This window comes from Mustela putorius, unplaced genomic scaffold (genome assembly GCF_011764305.1).
Source record: "Mustela putorius furo isolate JIRA1106 unplaced genomic scaffold, ASM1176430v1.1 tig00000460_pilon_pilon_pilon, whole genome shotgun sequence".
Taxonomy (NCBI): Eukaryota; Metazoa; Chordata; class Mammalia; order Carnivora; family Mustelidae; genus Mustela; species Mustela putorius.
Window position 1 is genome coordinate 6140999 of NW_025421389.1, and position 21418 is coordinate 6162416.

Here is a 21418-nt window from a genome sequence, read left to right on the forward strand (position 1 = left end):
AATCGCTCCACTGGGCAGCACTCCTTATTCACTGGCCAGAGCTTCAAAGGAACAGTCTGCAACTCACCAAGCTCATATCACTGACCTTAATTTTAAGGTGTCTCCCAAATGCTGTGAGAGCCTCCCTTTCCTTACCCACTCAGTGTAGAGGTATATACAGGGCTGGAAGTGCTCTCTGTGACCCCTTGTTCCAACATAATCTCTGCTAGTAACACACTCTCCCTAATCTGTCCCCTAGCTAATCATTAGGAAATCTCCTTTGGGCAGGGGGGTGTTGTCTCCAGATGTGGTCTGCACCTGCAGAGTATCTTCATCTGGAATTTGCTACAAATGCAGAAACTCAGGCCTTAATTGACACCTGAATCAGAATCTGCATTTCAACCAGACCCCAAGGTAAAGTTTGAGAAGCACTAATCCTTATTTTGTCCTTGATATATGTATTTATCATCCCTTCCTGGATAGAGCTTCTATTTGCTACTGTCTTTATGTGCTATCATTTTCTAGATTTTTTAAAAAAATATTTCCTCTCAGTGCTTCTTAAGAGGCATGAAGCTAACACTGCAAACAACTAAAGCTAGCTCATATCAAATACCAAATTCTGGAGAATTCAACTGTTTCCTTTCTGAAAATCTTCTGGTAGGTTACTAAATGAGTTTTTAATATATTAATGAAAAGGATAAATTCATTGAGAAAATGAGGATGATAAATGTGGGATTTCTCCAAGGAATTCACTGTGAGGAAATGAGATAATACACATTAGAACTTCATAAACGAGAAAGCACCATGCAAATAGTTATTAATACTGATAACAGTCATTAGTACTAGAGATCATAAATTAATAATAACCCCCATGCTTCCTGAGTTACTAACTCAGTAATAACAAAATAAAGAAAATGGAAACTGTTTGGTTACATCAGGTCAGAGAGACTTTCCTTCTAAATTAGGCCTGTTACCAAGGAGGTAATCAAATCTTCAAGAAACCCTTATTTCTGTTGCTTTTCCCAGTGAGCAAGTAATTCGTGTTGAAACTTTTTTTCTTTGGATTGTAGAAAGCTTTTATTAGAAAGTTTTATTTATTTATTTAGATTATGGGAAGTTTTGTTTTTTGTTTTTTGGGTTTTTTTTTTTTTTTAAGTAATCTCTGCCCAATATGAGGCTCGAACTCAAATCTAGAGATCAAGAGTCACATAATCCACCAACTGAGCCAGCCAAGGCGCTCCTTGTTGAAACTTTTTTTTATGAAACCAGGGCATCTGCCTTCTTTCTAGCTGAAGCATATATTACTTTTTCCTGGAAATTTTGTTGCCTTTATATCTTTGCTTCATTGTAGGCTAAGTAAATTTTCAGTCTGAGAATAAACTTCTTCCTAGAAGAAGCCACATGTGTCACAATTTCTGACAAGGCCTCACACCATGTAACAAGACCTCCACATTCTGATTGCTACCATCCCTTTTGGCAGGTGATAAAGGTTGTGCAAGCTATAAACTTAACAGGTTACAGCAGAAACTAGGCAGAGGACCTGGGGCCTGAGTTCCCTATGGTGAGGAATTGACATTAGGCAGTGACTAGGAGGTTGTTGGGGGAAGAGGGACCAATCCTTCTTATGCTTTATCCCTTTCGTGGATCATGATGACAAAGGACACATTGCAGGCTCCACACAGGCCGGATGGCACCTGACATGATCAAAAGTGCTGGGTTAATCTGCTTGAATGGAAAAAGGCAGATAAGCTGGTGACAAGCTTACAACTTCTTTCATGTGAAATGGGCCCCCGAACTGATTCTCAGCTCTCAGAGACAGTCTTTCAGGTGGGGTGGGAGAAGAGCCAGATCAGTTACCTACTTGAATGATCTCCTTGAACAGAGTGCGCTCATCAAGGTGGGTCTGAAATGGCCCTTGCCATGCCAGAAGGCATCTCTGTGTCACCTGTACCTGCAAATACTGCTTAGTAATGAGGGCCATCGTAGGATTGGGAGGCTTCACTTGGAGTCACAGCCATCTCCTTCAGCTTTCTATCATGCACACAATGTGACCAGATTCAGACAAGCCAGTATCCACTCAAACAGATGTGGTAGAGATACCATCATTAACTGAGGCATACTGGCCTCCAGCAGAGACCAGGCAATGCCCAGGCAATTTTAAACTGGCCATGGATATGGACAAGCTCAGTACATGAGGTAGGAATCTGCAGATATAGTTCTTCAATTTACAGAGCATAAGTCTTCATTGATCCTAAAGATTGGTTCTTTTGTCACTACACATAACGTATAATTGAGAGATAACTTACAAATCCAATTTCCAGGTGCACTGTGATCCTATTAGGGCCGCCCTATGCAGAGGTTCACCTTCATCTGAGTCCAATGCATCATATTAAAGATACTGATCAAAAAACACTAACATTTTCATTCATCCAGGTGGTCATGCCAGAGACTATTATTTAGATGGCAGTTATGTTAAATTGCCCAAAAGATATCATCATACATAGAAATCTCCTCACTTGGATCTAAAATACAAATTTTCTAGTCATCAGTCCAAGATTCTGATATGGTTACAGGTTCCCATGAGGTCCCATTTTCTTGGGTATTCCATTCCCTTCAACTGCTCCCTTGGGGATGTTTCAGCCTTAACAGTCTTTAAGCTGTACACTCCTCCCTCAGCAGGGGAACTTGAGGGCCTAAGGAAGGAGCAGACCCTTCTTTGGCCCAGGCCAGTACTCTTAATGCCTCTAATCCAGAATAATGGCTCTTGGATCAATCCTGGAACCCCAAAAACTTCAGCTCCAGCAAAACAGAACTCTGTCCTTGTAGCTGATCCAGCTTCCTAATTGTGATCCTTGGCTTGGGGCCCAGTGCTTTAGGCTCCTGCTTTGCTAGGACAGCATGAAATACTTCCAAAGGGCTTGAACCTTCCATACCAAAAGCTAGTATACTCGTTTTGCAGAGATGTGAGGTCATTTTGCAGCATTTTGCAGGTCAATGGCACTACTGCAACCTTCATACCTCTGTCCTTCCCTCTGAAAAGGCTTCTTGGTAAGCCAGGAAATGGCATAGCACCCAGGCTCCAGCAAGTCAGGCCAAGTGGCTGCCTACATGATCCAGGGACATGCTCTGGACCATTTAAATACTATAGGAAGTTTATATGTGAATAAACACTAATTAGACCAAAACCTTGAGACGCATGGGTGAAGCAACAAAACTGCCCAACCACGTATTAATAATAGTAATCAACCACATTTTAGTAATAAAAAGTATCCTGATGTTATGTGACAGAAATTTTTCATTTGGGGAAAAATTTCCATTGTGGCATCATCAACAAAAAAAGGATTATATCTCAACCTAGAAAGGGGTGAAAATTCTGCTAGATAACCCAAAGGACTCTACTAATAGCAAGACTCTGCTCTTGAGATGCTTGTGGTATCAGAATAAAATTATTTCATGAAACAGGGGAAACATAAATATGTTCAATATTTTTTTAAAATCCACCACATGATACTTATGTACATAGATACAGAAGAGATGGACTAGTTCTTAAAGATACAAAGAACCCATATACATGCAGATTAAACAGTACCTCCCCTTCAGATGACAGAGCTGAGAATCTCCCTCACATTGATCCACAAAAATAGAATGTGCTACTTTACTTATTTTAACTTATTTTTACTTACTTATTTTAAACGTCTGTCAGGATTTAAAGTGAATATCTCATATGGTCAGCAATTCTAGGAACAGAAATATACCCAACAGATATTCATTGCAACTTTGGGGTTTTTTTGTTGTTTTTACTTTACGTTATTTTGTTTCAATTCCAGTGTAGTTAACATACATTGCAACTTTGTAGTAGCTAAAAGATTGCAAACAATCGATGCCCATCAATAAGGAACTGTTTGAATAAATTATATCCCTAATGGACAATGGGGTAATAAATATAGCTGCCTTCTTATATATGCACAGAATACCCCTGAGAGAAGCCATTATTAGTAATCACCTCTGGTGGGGTGGAGAAGGGTGCCTAAGGGCCAGGAGTGGGGGTTTATTTTTCTCCTTATATTATTTGAATTTTAATCCTTTTACATAGATTACCTACTCACAAAATAAACTTTGTAGGAAAACACAGCATGTTCTTGAAAGCAAAAATGCCACTATCTATATGTGGGAGTATGAAACCAGTGAATCCCATCAACTAAGGATCTCTACTTAGTAGACCCCAGTGAAGAGTTATTTCATTACCATTAGCCTCTAAAAATACCCCTGCCCTTCTTTCCCAGGAGAAGTCTCACACAACAGGAACTCTTTTTCAACATGACCTTTCATATCCAGAGCAATAGATTTAAGCAAGAAATAAAACTTAGTGGGGAGGAAGCAGCAGCAGAACTGTGCTGGATGATGGGGGAGGAACGAGGAAGAGGAGGGCTGGCCTCCAGAGTCTGTTTCAGGTGCAAAATGCTCTGAAAAGACCTCTCTAAACTCCAGCATCTCCTGAATCTTTATTAGAAGAGCATTCTAGGTGATACAGTGGAATTCAGTCATTTCACCAAAGATTAAGTGCTTTTATTTCCTTTGCTACTTCCTTGACCCAAGGTACAGATAACTCTTTGGCCAACCTTCTGATACTTCTGCTGCCAAGGCTGTGTAGCTTTTGCCCTGAATCTCCTGGGTATCCCAGTCCCTTTAATCAGAAATACAGCAATAATGTCCATGCTCTTGATCTAAGACACTCTGGTCCCCTTCGGTTGGCTAGTATGGCAGTGAAAAGAATCCCAATGCCAACTCTATCTTCCCAGCACAGGGTGGCTCAGACATCTTACCTCTCTCTTTCTCTGAGAAAGCCACTGCCCAGGTAGCCATGTTTCTCCAGTTCTGTCAGAGAAATGACTACCTGCTGAAAGACACTTCCCAGATGCTGAAAACTTCACTACTAGAAGATGAAAGGAACAGTGTTCAAAGAGTTTGAACATTCCAGGGAATATGACTCAGGCCTCAAGCAGGGTAGAGTCCTAGAACAGGTAAAGCTCATAAAATCAGTGACCTCACAGAAGCGCAGGAAGAGAGACACAATTTGCCCACACATCTTGGCAGGCAGGACTGGCCATGATTTGGATCAAAGGTGACCAGGTCATGTTGCTAAGCTATCCACCTTCTCTAGAGAGAAGATGTTTATAGGCTCTCCTCTTTTTTCCTTCAGGAAGAGTGTGGGGTCTAGAATTCAAATAATGCTAGTATAGGAGCACTGAGTGAGGTAGAGCTGGGCAAACAGATGAACTTACCTTTGAGAAGGCATGATGCAGGGTGCCTACCTTGCCACTTTCCTCTCCTGACTTTTGCCAGCTAAAATATCAGGTATAAGAGATGCAAAGTTAATTGAAATATTGCTCAGTGATGCGTTTATATTAAGTAAAAGAATCACAACCATGCCTTGATCATATCAAGTAGGCATTCTTGCGTCCATGGAGTGGGAGGAGGAAAGACAAGGAAAGGCAACCAGATTAGACATGGTTCCCACTGATATGCATCAAAGATCTCCAAATAATATACGGAGTAAAAGAAGCCAAATCAAAACAGAGTACATACTTTAGGATTACATTTCTATAAAACTCTTGAAAATGCAAACTTATAATATATGGTGAAAGCAACAGATCAGTGTGCTTAGGAGTTGGGGAGCAGAGAAGGGCTGGAGAGAGAGATGCATAGGGGCAAAAGTAAATTTCTAGGGCTGATAGATATTTTCACTCTCTTAATTATGGTGGTATTGTCACAAATGGATATATACACCAAAACTTATCAAACTGTATAAGCTAAACATGAACAGCTTATTGCATGACAATTATACTGCAATAAAGGTAATTTCAGACCACTGTTCAAGCTAAAAAATAGCAAAGGTTGAAATCATCCTCAAAAGTCATCTTGGTCTTCCTATTTCTCAGATACGATATAATCAAACAGCTTTGATTGACCGTGAACCAGCCCAAGGTAAAGTTCATGGGAAAAAAAAACAAAAAATGGATCCCAGAAGGTCCCTCCCCCAACCAAATACCTGCCCTCTGAGGTACAGGAAAAGGCTGATCCTGGCAGCTCAGCTCCACAAACCTGCCGCTGAGTAGCAAATTCCCATGTGACCTATATTCCCCTGGCCATATCCACATTTCCAGCAAAGGTTGGGAGGGGTCCTCACTTCCCTTTCAGTTAATGATGGTCAAAACTAGAGCAAGGCAAGAAGAGGAAGCAACAAAGAGTGAGTTCTTCTCTGCCCTCCAAAGATAATCCTTGGTTTCCAGCCCATGGCAAACAGGAGGAATTAGGCAAAAAGCCCAATACCATGAAGGTGATAAAATTTAAAAGATGCCCAAAAGACACATATTCTGAAGGACCCTAAGAGATGGCCTTGAATAGGGGTCAGAGCTTCTCTGGCCTCTATCTTACCTGCTGAGAAATGAGAGATATCAGGAATAACGATTTTAATAAGTATCTCAAACTATTTCCTCAGGCTTGAATTATAGCTGTTCCCAGGCACCTCCATAAACCCAGGAGTGACTCCTGTTACGGCCACTCTAACCCAGGCAGGGACATGGTTAACTCAGTTATGAGAAGCTCAGGCTTCACAGCCAGTCAGTTCCCTGACACCTCATCTTCTTTCCTGCCAGACACCAGCAAACACCCAGCTTCCTTCTTATACCTTTTCCTGTGGAATATTAGGGTGCACTACCTGGCCCAACTCAAGCCCCTCAGAGCTGCCCCTCAATGCCCCTGCATAGACTGCCATATCCTTGACTTCCAACAATGGACAAACCACATGCTACTTGCGCAATTCTGGCCTTTCTCTCTGGGATGTGGGCTTCTTGATACCCTGCTGTATTAAGTAATCCTCCTGGGCTTTGCATCAGCCTTGCATCAGGAGGAATGCTGAACATCCTACAAGAGCCAGGAGCAGTCTTCAAAGAGGAAGGGATTAGAGATCACTGACAAGATGGAAAAAAGTCTTGGGAACAACTCAGGAAACAAAATGCCTCTTTCAGTTTTCTGGACCCCCGGGTGAGAAGAGCACCATTTCTTTCTCTCAAACAATATTATGACACCCTCGTCAATTCCAAAGCCAAGAAGAGGTAAAACAAAGACACGTAAGTCTGAAAAAAGTGGAAGTAGAGTCACTGAATGTGTTCTGTGCCAGCAAAAACATTCAGATATTCATCTCCATCAAAAACTTCCCTATTTTCCAGAGGAAATTTAGAGAAACTAACAAAGGGGTTTAGCAGAAACAAAAGATAAAGCTGAAGGGGTGGTGTGTCTGCCCCATCACCTGTTTCAAAGTTAACTTGCAGTGCCAAAGCATTTGATACTCCTGGTCTGCCTTCCCAGAAACACTGGAGGTTTTGAATATGAAAAGTGCCAACCATCGACCTGAAAAACATGGTCAGGACAGTAGAATCCTATAAATAGATACAGTTTATGAAAGTTCTGGGCCACGGCACCCACTGGCTGTGGGTAAGTCCTTTTGCCATTAACACAACCACTTGCCACAAATAACAGTTTGTAAAAGGGGGTTGGGAAGGAGTGAGCTGATGACTGACGAACGTGGGAAAGTGGAGAGAGAAGACATATCAGTCTTAAAGTGGGGCTAATAAACCCAGAATTGAGGACCTTGAAGGAACCGTGGGACAGCAATCTCATGACTGTGCTGGGCAGGCGATATCAACCACATCTGTGAGCCTTGGAGCTCGGGCTTCTGATGAATAGAGAAGAATCCCAGCAGGCTTGGCAGGAAATGTGGGGACCCGGGAGAACAGCAGAAGTGGGCTCCCCAAGGAGGACTAGAGAAAGAGCAGTGATCGGGGGACATCTGACAAGAGTCCTGAAGGCTAGCTCTGCTGCTCTTCCCAGAGAGCTGGGGGTATCCACGAGAAAAGCAGAGCCCCAGGAATCACAAGCTTCGAGAAAGTGGGGGAAGTTCTAGGGCACAGAAGCCTGGGGACTGAGAGCACAACGCCTGGTGTCACCCGGGAAGCCTGGATCTCGAGGTAAGAGCAGAGTGCCTAGTGATGGAGAGGAACGCCAGACCCAGCAAAAAAAGAGGTCGAAAACGCCTTTCCAGTGGGGTCTCGCGATTCGCGGGACGCGGACACCTGGGGCTGCCTCCCTCAGGTGAGAAGGGAAGCGAAAACTGTGGGTGTGGAAGGCTGAGATGTCAGGAGTCCGGCAGGTGTCGGGCGGGGCTCTCTCACTCTCTCACCTGCGGAGCACCAGGAAACCCACGATCACCAGCAGCAGGAGTCCGAGTGCGCGGCCCGGTTTTCGCCCGATGCTCCACTTGCCCATCGCGCGTTCCCGCGGCGCGCAGAGACCTCAGCTAGCACTGTAGCCAGAGCTCAGCCGCGCGCGGGAGGCTCGGGGCCGGTGGGGGGGGGGGGGAGGGCGGGGCCGCACTCTGGTCGCCCGGGCGACCGGACCGCGTCCCCCCTCCCCTGGCCCACAGGCACTCATTGGCTGAGCCCTTGGGCCCCGCCCCCCGCGCTTCAAGTTAAGCGTAGGCGGGGGCGGAGCCTGACGGAGGCGGGGCGCACTGCCTCCCCAAGCAGTTTCCAGCTCCGAGAAGGTTCCCGGGAGGCTTTCCCGGTCTCCTCCGTCAACTCCCCCTAGTCTCAGGGAGGCGCTGGTTGTCTCTATGTTCCTTCACGTGGTATGCAAACAGGTGCAAAGATACTGGGCTCCTGTTGCCCAGTCCTTGCGGATCGTAGAGCACACCCACCAGCGCTCTACATTAGCAAGCATGTATTGAATGCGGTGCCTGCAAAGCCGACACAATGTTTTAGAACAGTTCAGATTTGGAAGAAAAACATTTTGAGGTAGTGAACTACCATATGAAAAGTCAGAACATTGTGAAATTTCCTTTAGACATGTTTTAGGACAGTGTGGTTCACGTTTGAACAGCGTGGGGCGTGGTGAGGTGAAGAGGAAGGAGCACCAAAATATTTTTTGCCTTTAGTTTCCACAAGTCTTGTTCTGGTCCTGACTCCCAGTAATTTCGGTTTTTCATCTTAAAAAAGTCCAGCTAAAATCCTTACATTTTATGAAAGGACAAATACAATTCCTATGGGTACAGAATTATGTCACAAAGGATATTGTGTAATATTTGGACAAATTTATGCTTTCTAACAATCACACACCCAATTCATCCCAAGAACAAAATTCAGATTTTACTGAAAGAAAATCTGAAACATTTTCTAGGAAGGCTAATGTAATTTCAGAGCACCCGAGGTTCTAGAAAATATCCCCTGTGGTGTGTTTCAAAGATTGTTTTAAATTCATTTGTCAGAGAGAGAGCACGCACAAGCAGGGGGAGCAGCAGGCAAAGGGAGAAGCAGGCTCCCTGCAGAGCAAGGAGCCCAATGCGGGACTGGATCCCAGGACCCTGGGATTACAACCCCAGCTGAAGGCAGCCAGGCAGCCCTCTAACGGACTGACCACCTAAGTGTCCCTGTTCCATGTTTCAAAACCATTTACTACACATGTACATAGTTTTGAACTTGTAAAGCTGATAGGGACAAAATGATATTTTACTTCTCAGAACAAGTTCAAGTTGCAGAGTTTGGTGTGAAGGATCCTTTTACAAGCATTAGGCAAATATTTACTAGAGAGAAAGTTAAACCAAGGAGAGGAAAAAACAACCAAACAAGGGTAGGGGTAGGAGTAGAGATAGCAGGGCCAGAAACATTCTTGGAGACACTTAGAGAAGTAGCTCTCCTTTCACACTTTATAAAATCAGTACTTTTCTCCATTTTTTTAAAGACATGATAGTTATTAGGACTATGGTGAAAATATTCTGCTATAACTGAGAGAAACGCTAGCCCATGAGATACGGAGAAAGTGTCAAAGGTTAGCCCCCTTTTTACCTTTGGAGACCTGGCACATACCCAACATTCACCCTTCTCTCCTTGTGATATTGCTGGGCAGTAGTACAATCAGTCACACATCAGGGTATCCTGAAGTTAATAATCAATACCATGGGGCTAATTATACACTATATGTTAATTAAAAAATAAAAATTTATTAAAAAAATAATCAATATCAGCATCTCCATATTTTCTTCAGATATTAGTAAAAACCTGATAATATGAGCTATAAAACCTCTGAAATTCTTGGGCCATCCCTGTACCCCTCATTCTTATTTATGAAAAAAATAAAAATAACTTAGGTCTTTAAAAAAAAAAAGTCATTAGGGGGCGCCTGGGTGGCTCAGTGGGTTGAAGCCTCTGCCTCTACCTCAGGTCATGATCTCAGGGTCCTGGGATAGAGCCCCGCATCAGGCTCTCTGCTCATCGGGAAGCCTGCTTCCTCCTCTCTCTCTCTCTCTCTGTCTACTTGAGATCTCTGCCTATCAAATTAATAAATAAAATCTTTAAAAAAAATAGTCATTAGGGGCACCTGGGTGGCTCAGTGGATTAAAGCCTCTGCCTTCGGCTCAGGTTATGATCTCAGGGTCCTGGGATCGAGCCCTGCATTGGGCTCTCCGCTCAGCGGGGAGCCTGCTTTCCTTCCTCTCTCTCTCTACCTGCCTCTCTGTCTACTTGTGATCTCCATCAAATAAATAAAATCTTAAAAAAAAAAGTCATTAGCCCTTAACTTCTGGGAAGCTCAGAACCATAGATACAGCTACCCACAATTTAGGAACAATTTCACTTTATCTGGCTTTAATGATACCACAGAGAGTGTTACAAAGATAGCACTAGTCTGAGAGATGTTTTGCTGAGGAGTTGAGACTTTTGGTTTTTAAAATATTAGCAAGATACTCCTTCAAAATACTCCTTTCCAAAATATGTAATGAATTTAACCCAAAGTAGACAATGACATACTCAAATCCTGGGAACAGAAGCTACAGTTAAATGAGCAGGCCTGGTAGAGATGTAAAAACTGTGCTCTGGCAAAGTGTGTGAGATGAAAACAAATCCCTGATGTTCAGGAATCACTACTCACAGGCTACCTTTCTGGCGTCATTGGTTTAGAAAACATACAAAACTTTTTTTTTTTTTTTTTTTTTTTTTTTTTTAATGAAGTCCTGTTGTCATCCTCAGCCCACGACTTTAAGTTAGAGCTCCAACAGACCCAGAGAGCTCAGCTCTTTCTTTGAGAAGTCACGTATCCCATATAGTATACAAAGAACTCCAGAGGGGAATAAAAGCTATAGTCATTCAGAATCAGTACAGTGGAGGCTCTCAAGAAAAATAATCATATCAAACTAACCTTATTGTCTTTTTTAATAGGTAACAAACAGGTTTATAGATCAATTGTGTCTTATTTTTTCGTGCACTGTGCTAATGCTTTAAGAGTTATGTATCTGAGTTATGTATCTGAATTTTAGAAAAACATTTGATAAAATCTTTCTTAAAGTCATGAGAACAAGATGCAAAATGTGGCTTCTGTGATACAGCAGGTCCTCAGCTCTTTTTCACCTTCCTCCTTAAAGATAGACACTTGCACCAGCCCTCCCCACCCACTCACTCCAGCTCTTTTGCTCCAGGTTACATGACAAAACTAGTCATGATGCCAAGTTGCCGAAGATTCTTGAGCAAATAAATTAAGAACATGGAGGAATTTCTGGGAATGAATGAGGACAATTTCAACCGTAGATAGAAAATAGAAAGTCCCAAGAAGGTGATTTAGGCCTTGGAAAAAGAAAAAGAAAGCAAATCCAAGTTAAGATAAATAAGTCCTCTCACCCCAAGAGATATGTCAGTGGGACTGGAAGGGACATGTATGCACTGGGGAGGGATGCACTGAACTTCATCATTGGCCTTTGAAGTCCAAAAATATCACTTTTCAGCCTCAGCCTTTGAAAGGCAGAAAGGCCAAAGACCTAATTCATTGAGAAGTAAGCAGCAAACGTTTAATGACTGTGGGCTGAACACTGTTTAGGTGCTTGCAGTACATCAGTGGGAAAAAAAGGATGAGGATAAAATATAAATTTCCCTTTGAAATTTATATTTTAGCTGAGGAAGAAAGAAAACAAAAATTAACAAATTAATAAGTAAATTATAGAGTTTGTCCAGAGATAATAAATTGCATGGCAAAAAGAAAGTAGATAAAGGAAGGAGATTGTGAGTGTGTGTGGCAGGGCGGGGGGAAGGGAATGCACAGAGGAGGCTTTACTGAAACCATGTTAACTGAGCAAAGATCTGAAAGAGGTGAGAGTTAACCATGCATGCAAATAACTGGAGGAAGGGCTAGGCAAGCAGAGAGAACCCACAGTGCAAAGGCTCTCAGGCAGGAGCATAACAGAGTGTTCTGGGAACTGCAAAGTCCGTGTGGGAAGTGAAAGGGAGGGGGAAAACGACAGGCCGGGAGGACAGAAAAGTACAGGGGCCTAACGATGGAAGGCCTTTCAGAGGACTCTGAAATGAAATGGGAGCCATTGTGGACTTTGGACATCAGTTATGCTTTGAAAGACTCCCCTGGCTCACCAGGAGTGGGTAAGAGCAGAAGAAAGAAGACCAGCTTTGAGGCAGCAATCCCAGTGGAATATGATGCTGGCTCACACAAGGGTGGTAGGAATAGAGGAGGTGGGAAGTGTTGGATTTCTGGAAATAGTTTGAAAGCAGAAACTGGAGGACTGTTGTGATTCTAGGATCATTTGTGAGGTGAGAGAAATAAGGCGGATTCAAGAATGACTCCAACATATCAGAAGTACAAATTGGGCTGGTTGAGTTTTGAGATACCTGTGAATGTGCTAGAAGAGATATCACATAAGCTATTGAATGCACAAGCCTGAAGTTCCCAAGAGAGGTCTGTCACAGAGATATAAATTTAGACACTGACATAGAGTTGGTATTTAAAGGCAAGAATTTGAGTGAGCTCACCAATGAAGTAAGTGCAGACAAAGAAAGAGAGGACAAGGATGAGCCCTGGGGCACCTGACACTCAGGAGAAACCAGCGAAGTTGAACTAAAAGGAGCGGCCAGTAAGGTAGGAAGAACACTCAGAAAAGATGGCATCCTGAATGCCGAGAGAGAAGTTACCAAGGAGGAAGCAGTAATGGCCTACATTACATGGTGCTGACAGGTCAAGTTAAGACTGATAATGAATCAATGGATTCAGTACATGGAGGATTTTGGTGACTAGGATGCAGGCAGCTTAGGTGGAGGAGGGGGTTAGGGGCAGAGAAGCTGACTGGAGGAGGTTGATTTTTTTTTAAGATTTTATTTATTTATTTGGCAGAGAGCACAAGTAAGCAGAGCAGCAGGCAGCGGGAGAAAGAGAAGGAGGCTCTCTGCTGAGCAGGGAGCCCGATGTGGGACTCAATCCCAGAAGCATGACCTGAGCTGAAGGTAGCCGCTTAACCAACTGAGCCACCCAGGCGTCCCTGGAGTAGGTTTAGAAAGGATGAAGAATCTAAGAGTGAAAGGGGAATCAGTAATTTGAAGAGTAGCTGGTGGTTCTTAACTTGGAGTCAGGGATAGTATTCTATCTTCATTTCTATTTTGGATAGAAACTACCACATACTTGTACGCTGATAGTGATCGTGACCAAAAGAGATGAAAACTGTGAAGCAGCAGAGCCTTTACAGAATCTCTGGAGCAATGTCCTTGAGTAGGTGAAGTGGCTAGCGGCTGGTGACCGAGTCAGCATACATCAGCATTCTCTGTGATAGAATGATCATTTAGGTTAATTTCGAATACAGACAGTACAACATTGTCAGAAATGAGAAATGGACTCATCATTTGAATTTGTTGTTAATATCTGATTATTAACTCTACATTTGAGATGTGACATGAAGTAAAACATTGAAATTTTATTGATAAGTTTAAGCAAAATAAAGTAATAATTAATGATTATTATGGAAACATTACCATAATGTACAGAATTATTCTAAGAACTTTCAAAGACTTAAGCACATAGAGAAGTACATTAATAGCCAGTAACAATATTAAGAGAGTACATTAGCGTTACAAGTTCTAAAGAAGAATATCCTATCTTCTCTGAGCCAACAAATGTATGTAAATAAATGGTCTTTAGAAAATAAAGAAGATGGGGCACCTGGGTGGCTCATAGGACTCTTGGTTTCAGCTCAGGCCATGATCTCGGGGTTATGAGATCAAGCCCTGCATTGGGCTCCACATTCAGTGGAGAGTCTGGTTAACATTCCCTCTCTTCCTCTTCCTTTTCCCTCACCCTACATGCACTCTCTCTTCATCTCTCTCTCTAAAATAAAGAAATACATCTTAAAGAAAATAAAGAAGATAGACATCTATTTACATAGCATACAAAGTAAAAATATAAATAATTAAGAGCTATCAGTATTGTTATATCACAATTTTATAACTTTAGAACTATTTGATGTCTACCATTCATAACAATAAATAACACAATTTTTATAAGCTGAATATAATTATTACATAATTTCATTGCAGCCTTGAGTCTTGGAAAAAAGTATTCTTTGGGAATTCTTGCCTTCTTGAAATGTCATGAGGAGGAAAATCTGCAACATGATATGCAGCTACATCTATGAAAAATCACATTCAATCCAGATAGGACAAAGAATGAACATGTGAAGAAAGGATGAAAACATTAACCAAAAATTAAACACACTTTTACTCTCACTACCAAACTTCAAAAGGACAGACTTATAAAATTTTAAGAAGACAATTTCTTATTATTTGAGTCTATGGAGGCTAAATAAAAAGTCTCAAAATAATTGCTCTATCTTGCTATTTTCCATCATTTCTAAACGCCAAAAGATTTTTAAAAATCTGCCCAACTTATGATTCCCAGGTGTGAATTTCCTTCTATAAGACATGTCACTGAAAACATTTTCCCCAAATTATATTTTGCTATGCACCAGTTAGTGATATGAAATATCCATATTTTATCTATCAGGTATCTGGATATATAGGAACAAAGAGAAATTTTCTTAAAGTTTGACATCATAATAAATTAGTGATGAGTTTAACTATGCTTCTCCTTTACTTTGTTACCATGATATCTTAGTTTAGCACAGCAAACTAAGAAATATTTATAAAATGAAAAATTAGGAAATACAGATACTATGTATTTGTCATTAGCAGAGGACATACATGGTTAAAGGAATTACAAATATCATTTATGACATTCAGCTCCTTATTTAGAAAGTAATTTCAGCGTGGTATATACTTTATATACTTAGCATTATTCAACTAGAAACAAATTTCATAACATACAAGATATTTTGAAACTCTCTTGTCCCTTTACTTTATGCAAGATGTTTAGAAAGGTTGAATATCAGCTAAAACATGTTTTAAAAAAATTAAGCTTTAGCAAAGAAAATTAAAGTTAAGAAAAAAAATAAAGAAATAAAAAGAAGTACAGAAAAAAATTAAGCTTTAGCAAAAGAAAGCAAAACAAAGCCAAAGTCTAACTTTACAGAAAATAATAGCAACATAGAAGGCCATACAAACAACAAATGATTTATTTTCTTGAACCTGCTGAAAAAGCAGCACATTGATATGCTTTGAGATGAAAAGTTATCGTAACATGACACTTGCTGAGGAATACTAGTACTCTGTGAAAATGAAAGCTGAAATGCAGATGAAGTTTCAGAGATTATTTTTGTTATCTTGAAGTACAGTTACATGACTCCATTGTTAGATTTTTATATTCAGTATTTAAAGGGATATATGTTTGGGGGAATGCAAATCAATGCTACAATGAGGCAGCATTTCACACCCACTAGGATGGCTATACTGGTTTAAAAAAAAAAAAAAGATTAAACCAAGTGTAGTGAGGAGATGTGGAGAAATTACAACCCTCGTTCATTGTTGGTGGGAATGTGAAGTGGTATAGCCACTTAGGAAAACAGTCTGGTGTTTCCTCAAAAAATTAAACATGTGTCCCAGCAATCCCACTCCTAGGTATTTACCCAGGAGAACTGAAAAGATATGTTCACACATAAACCTGAGTGTGAATATTCATAGCAGCATTATTCACAATAGCCAAAAAGCAGAAATATCCACTCATTGATGAATGGATAAATAAAATGTTGTATCCGTATAACAGAATTTAATTTATCCTTAAAAAGGAATGAAGTACTGATATATGCTACATAAATGAATCTTACAAACATTATGCCAAGTGAAAGAAGCCAGTCACAAAGGGCCACATATTGTATGATTCCATGTACATGAAATGTTCAGAATAGGTGAATACATGGAGATGGAAAGTAGATTAATGTTGCTAGGAGCTGGGGAGGGGCAGAGGGGAATGACTGTTAATGGGTACAGGATTTCTTTCCAGAGTGATAAAAATGTTCTGGATTTAGACAATGGTTACAACAACCTTATGAATATATGACAGTAAAAACTACTGAATTGTAAAATTTAAAAGGATGGGTTTTCTCATATATGAACCATATCTCAATTTCAAAAACTTTTCTCAAATATAAAGTACTTCTATTTGTCCTTGTTCTATGTATGGAACTAGAAATATTTGCTTTATATATTGAGGCTAAATGTTTAGGAACTCTAGAATTTACAACTCTAGAATTATATCTTTTCATGAGTTCAATCTTTTATCACTATCAGTAACTCTCTATATCTGGTAATGACTATTATTATTCAGTCTACTTGCCTGATATTAATATGGTTACTCCAGATTTTTTAATATGAATTTGCATGGTATATGTATATTTATATTTTTAATTGAGGTAAAGTTGACACATTTTATATTAGTTTCAGGTAGAAACACAGTAATTCAATAATTATATACATTACAAAATGCTCACTATAAGAAGTGTAGTTACCATCTGTCACTATACAAAGTTACTACAAGATTATTGACGATATTCCCTATGCAGTGTTTTTCATCCCTATGATTTATTTTGTAACTGGAAGTTTAAAACTCTTAATCCCCTTTACCTATTTCACCCCATACCCTCACTCCACCTCCCCTCTAGCAACCACCAGTTTGTTCTTTGTATTTATGTATTTCTGTTTGTGCATTTGTTTTTTAGATTCCGCATATAAGTGAAAGTATATGGTGTCTGTCTTTCTGTCTGACTTATTTCACTTAGCATAATACCCTCTAGACCTATCCATGTTGTCATGAATGGCAAGATTTCAATCTTTTCATGGCTGAGTAATATTCCCTTGTGTGTATGTGTATGCATATGTATATATATATATATATATATATATATATTATGTATGTATATGAATGTGCATGTGTATGTATGAAATATATATACCAGAACTTCTTTATCAATTCATCTATCCATGGATATTTGGACTGCTTCTATATCTTGGCTATTTTAAGTAATGCTGCAATAAGCACAAAGGTGCGCGTTTTTTTGAATTAGTATTTTTGATTCTTCATGTAAGTACCAAGTAGTAAAACTACTGGATCATATGATATTTCTATTTTACATTTTTTTAAAGATTTTATTTATTTATTTGACAGACAGAGATCACAAGTAGGCAGAGAGGCAGGCAGAGAGAGGGGAAGGGAAGCAGGCTCCCAGCCGGACAGAGAGCCTGATGCGGGGCTCGATCCCAGGACCCTCGGATCATGACCTGAGCCGAAGGCAGAGGCTTTAACCCACTGAGCCACCCAGGAGCCCCTGTATTTTACATTTTTTAATAATTTCCATACTCGGGCGCCTGGGTGGCTCAGTGGGTTAAGCCGCTGCCTTCGGCTCAGGTCATGATCTCAGGGTCCTGGGATCGAGTCCCATATCGGGCTCTCTGCTCAGCGGGGAGCCTGCTTCCTCCTCTCTCTCTCTCTCTCTGTCTGCCTCTCTGCCTACTTGTGATGTCTCTCTGTCAAATAAATAAAATTTTAAAAAAACTTTAAAAAAATAATAATAATTTCCATACTGATTTCCATAGTGGCTGCAAGAAATTTACCTTCCCACCAATAATGCATAAAAGTTCATTTTTCTCCACATCCTCACTGACACTTGTTATCTTACTTTTTTTATACTAGCCAATCTCACTGATGTAAAGTGATATCTCATTGTGGTTTTGATTTGCATTTCCCTTATGATTAGCGACACTGAGCATCTTTTCATGTGTCTGTTGGCCATCTGTATGTCTCCTTCGGAAAAACATCTATTCATGGTTTTATTTTAAATCAGATTTTTTTTTTTTTTGGTGTTAAGTTGTATGAGTCCTTTTTATATTTTGGAAATTAACTCCTTATCGGCTGTATCATTTGCAAATACCTTTTCCCATTCAGTAGGTTGCCTTTTCATTTTTTGGTGGTTTCCTCTGTTGTGCAAAAGTTTTTAATTTGGTATAGTCCCAGTTGTTTATGTTTTCTTTGATTTCCCTTACCTGGGGAGACATCTAGAAAAATAATGCTAAGGTTGATTTTTCAAGAGTTTACAATCTATGTTTTCTTTTTGGTGTTTCATGATTTCAGGTCTGATATTTAGGTAGTTAATCCATTTCAAGTTTACTTTGGTATGTGGTGTAAGAAAGTGGTCCAGTTTCAATATTTTGCATGTAGTTGTCCAATTTTTCCAACACCATTTATTAAAGAGACTGTTTTATTCTTGTTACCTTAGTTGTAAACTAATTGACCATAGAGGTGTGAGTTTATTTCTGGGCTATTTTGTTCTATTGATCTATGTGTATATTTTTGTGACAGTTCCACACTGGATTACTACAGCTTTGAAATCTTGAATTGTAATACCTCTTTGTTCTTCTTTCAGCTAGTTGGGGTCTTTTGTGGTTCCATACAAATTTTAGGATTCTTTGTTCTAGTTCTGTGAAAAATGCTATTGGTATTTGATAGGGATTACATTGAATTTGTATATTGCTTTGGATAGTATGGACATTTGATAATATTAGCTCTTCCAATTCATGAGCATGGTATATTTGTCCATTTATTTGTGTTGTCTTCCATTTCTTTCATCAATATCTCAGAATTTTCAAAGTATAGGTATTTAACTTCCTTAGTTAAATTTATTCTTGGTATTTTATTCTTTTTGATGAGTTGTTAATGGGATAATTTTAATTTTTCTTTCTGCTAATTCATGCATGGTATTTTTTAAAATGATTTTATTATTTACTTGCCAGAGAGCGAGCAAGAGCAAGAGCAAGTTAAGATAGAGCATGCAGAAGCAGAGGGGTTGGCAGGTAGAGGGAGAAGCAGACTCCCTGCTGAGCAGAGAACCTGATGGGACACTCGATCTCAAGATCCTGGGATCATGACCTGAGCCAAAGGCAGATGCTTAACCGACTGTGCCATCCTGGCATCCTGTGTGGTATGATTTTTTATATTAACTTTCTATCATGTTGTATACTATGTTAAAGGTGTATTTCTTGTAAAACTTATATATTTCTTTTTTGTGTGTCTGACAACTTTTACCTTTGGAGGGTTTACTACATTTACAAAATTTACTATGGTTGCTAATGTATTTGTATTTATTTCTACTATCTTAATATGTGTTTTCTACTTGTACTTATTTTTTACATTATTGTCTACTCCTTTTTACCTTTTATTGGTTAAGTTTTTTAGTTGCCTTTTTTTTCCTCATTCTATTTGCCCCCTTCAAGTTTTTTGGGTTTTTTTTTTTTGAAAGTTATAAGTATTAAGTACATCAAACAGTTAAGCTAAATTTAACATACATATTCAACAAAGACAAAGTTAATATCTTAGCATTACAAAAAGCTTAGATCTCCCTTGTTTTTGCTATCACAGCTCTTCCACCATAGATATTTTCTCCTAGTCTTAGAACTTTATACAGATTTTGCCCTCAAATTAGACATTAATATATTTTTTATTGAATTAATGTTTGTTGACCTGTATTTGCATATTTGTCAACATCCTTCCTTTGTTTCACTTTTTTTCTTGAATCTCAGATCTTACCACTGGGGTCATTTTCTTTCTGCTGACATATGTTCTTTAGGATATTTTTTCTCCTCTGAGGTTTACTGAGAGACTTAAGGTGCAATGCCCTAAGCATCCATGGTCTGTAATGAATTAGCTTTCCTGGTATGCTTCTATAAATTACAGTAAGGAACTAATCACTGAAAATATTTCCTGTAAGGTGTTATCTTATGAAACCCCAGTTAAGAAAGGCTGCCTCAGAGTTCCTTTTAAAACATGGATCTTTTGATGATATAAAATCTTTTGGCCCTTGTTTGTCTATAAGGTCTGTATTTTGTTTTCTTTTGCTTTGTTTTTCTTGAAGGACCATGTTGCTAGGTAAAGAGTTTTAAGCTGTGAGCCCTTTTCTCTAAAACATTATATCTTCTGGATAGTATTGTTGCATTCATATCCGCATTCATAAAAAATGACATAGGTATGGAGTTGAGGTATAATAATAGAAGAAGAGGTATAAATCAGAGATACATGTATTCAAACATCTCTTAAACCTTGGTTTCTCCATCTACAAAGTGGAAAAGCTGCATGGTTGCTAAGATTAAAAATAACATATATATTATCTGAAATATAATACATACATATGATTTTCAGGATTATTATTTGTTTTTTCCCTTGGTCTATAGATTATCCTTAGATTTTATGGGTTTGAGTCTATAGCCTCAGAGAATAAAGTTTTATGTAGAAATTTTGTGGGTGCATGATAAAATTCTCTTTCAGTGAGCCAGACATTCAGACTAGTGGGAGAAAAGATCATCTGACTCCTTAGTTCTCATCCCAACCGGGAAGGTTCCTTCTTCCCTTTTGACACCAGATTATTTGCCAAATTTGTTGAAGCTCCTAGGCCTAGGTAATAAGATTTTGTTGTAGTGCAATGGTTCAAATTTAGGTCAAGTGCTATAATTTGATTATAAAAATGTGATTCATTTCCAAAGGTGTCATTTGAGGAAATCCATTTGACTCATATTTGTCCACTATCAGTAGGAAACTTGCCTATATCCAGATAGCTGAGAAATAAGACAACACAGAATGCTCCATGGCAGGCTTTGCTGTCAGATCTGTCAGAATCAAGCAACCAAATTGCTATATCTTCTCTGACTGGATATGACCCACAAGGTCACCTTGGAGACACACGGGCTGTAGGAAAATGCCTGAAGACGTTGTTCATGGCACCTTGTATTCCCCCCCTCCTACAACACACATACACACACACATACACACTCTCTCTCTCACACACACACATCAGGAATTTACCATTCAGCATATACAGTACTTTCTTGGCATAGAGAGAACACTAATCCTTACTCTCTCTTAAGCCAGAGACTCTTTTCTTCCTTCCAAATGAGTCAGAAATAAAATCTGGTATTATTTTAATCATATCTTCCTAAAGGCACATTTGATTAGAGAATAAGAATATGCTAAGGATTAGGCATTTAACTAGGTAAATCAGTCATTAAAGATTTTTGAAGACTTTTTGAAGCCTAAAAATAGGCATCACATGGATATACTATAATATTCATAACAATTTCCTTTTTTTATTTTTTAGCTTATTTTTCCATTTTTGCTATTGTAGGCAATA

General features: G+C 39.5%; 1 protein-coding gene across 3 annotated transcripts in view; it reads right to left on the reverse strand.

Annotated features, from left to right (window-relative positions):
• Window positions 1-8377, reverse strand: part of LOC101672478 (beta-galactosidase-1-like protein 2) — a 47536-nt gene extending 39159 nt beyond the window's left edge. For all 3 annotated transcript variants that reach the window (XR_006606865.1, XM_004763970.3, XM_045080324.1), the window contains exon 1: window positions 8219-8377. Coding sequence is in view for 2 of the 3 variants with exons in the window: in XM_004763970.3 (XP_004764027.1) it covers window positions 8219-8304 (86 nt within the window). In the remaining variant the exon portion in view is untranslated. The remainder of the gene's footprint in view (window positions 1-8218) is intronic.
• Between the last annotated feature and the right edge of the window lie 13041 nt (window positions 8378-21418).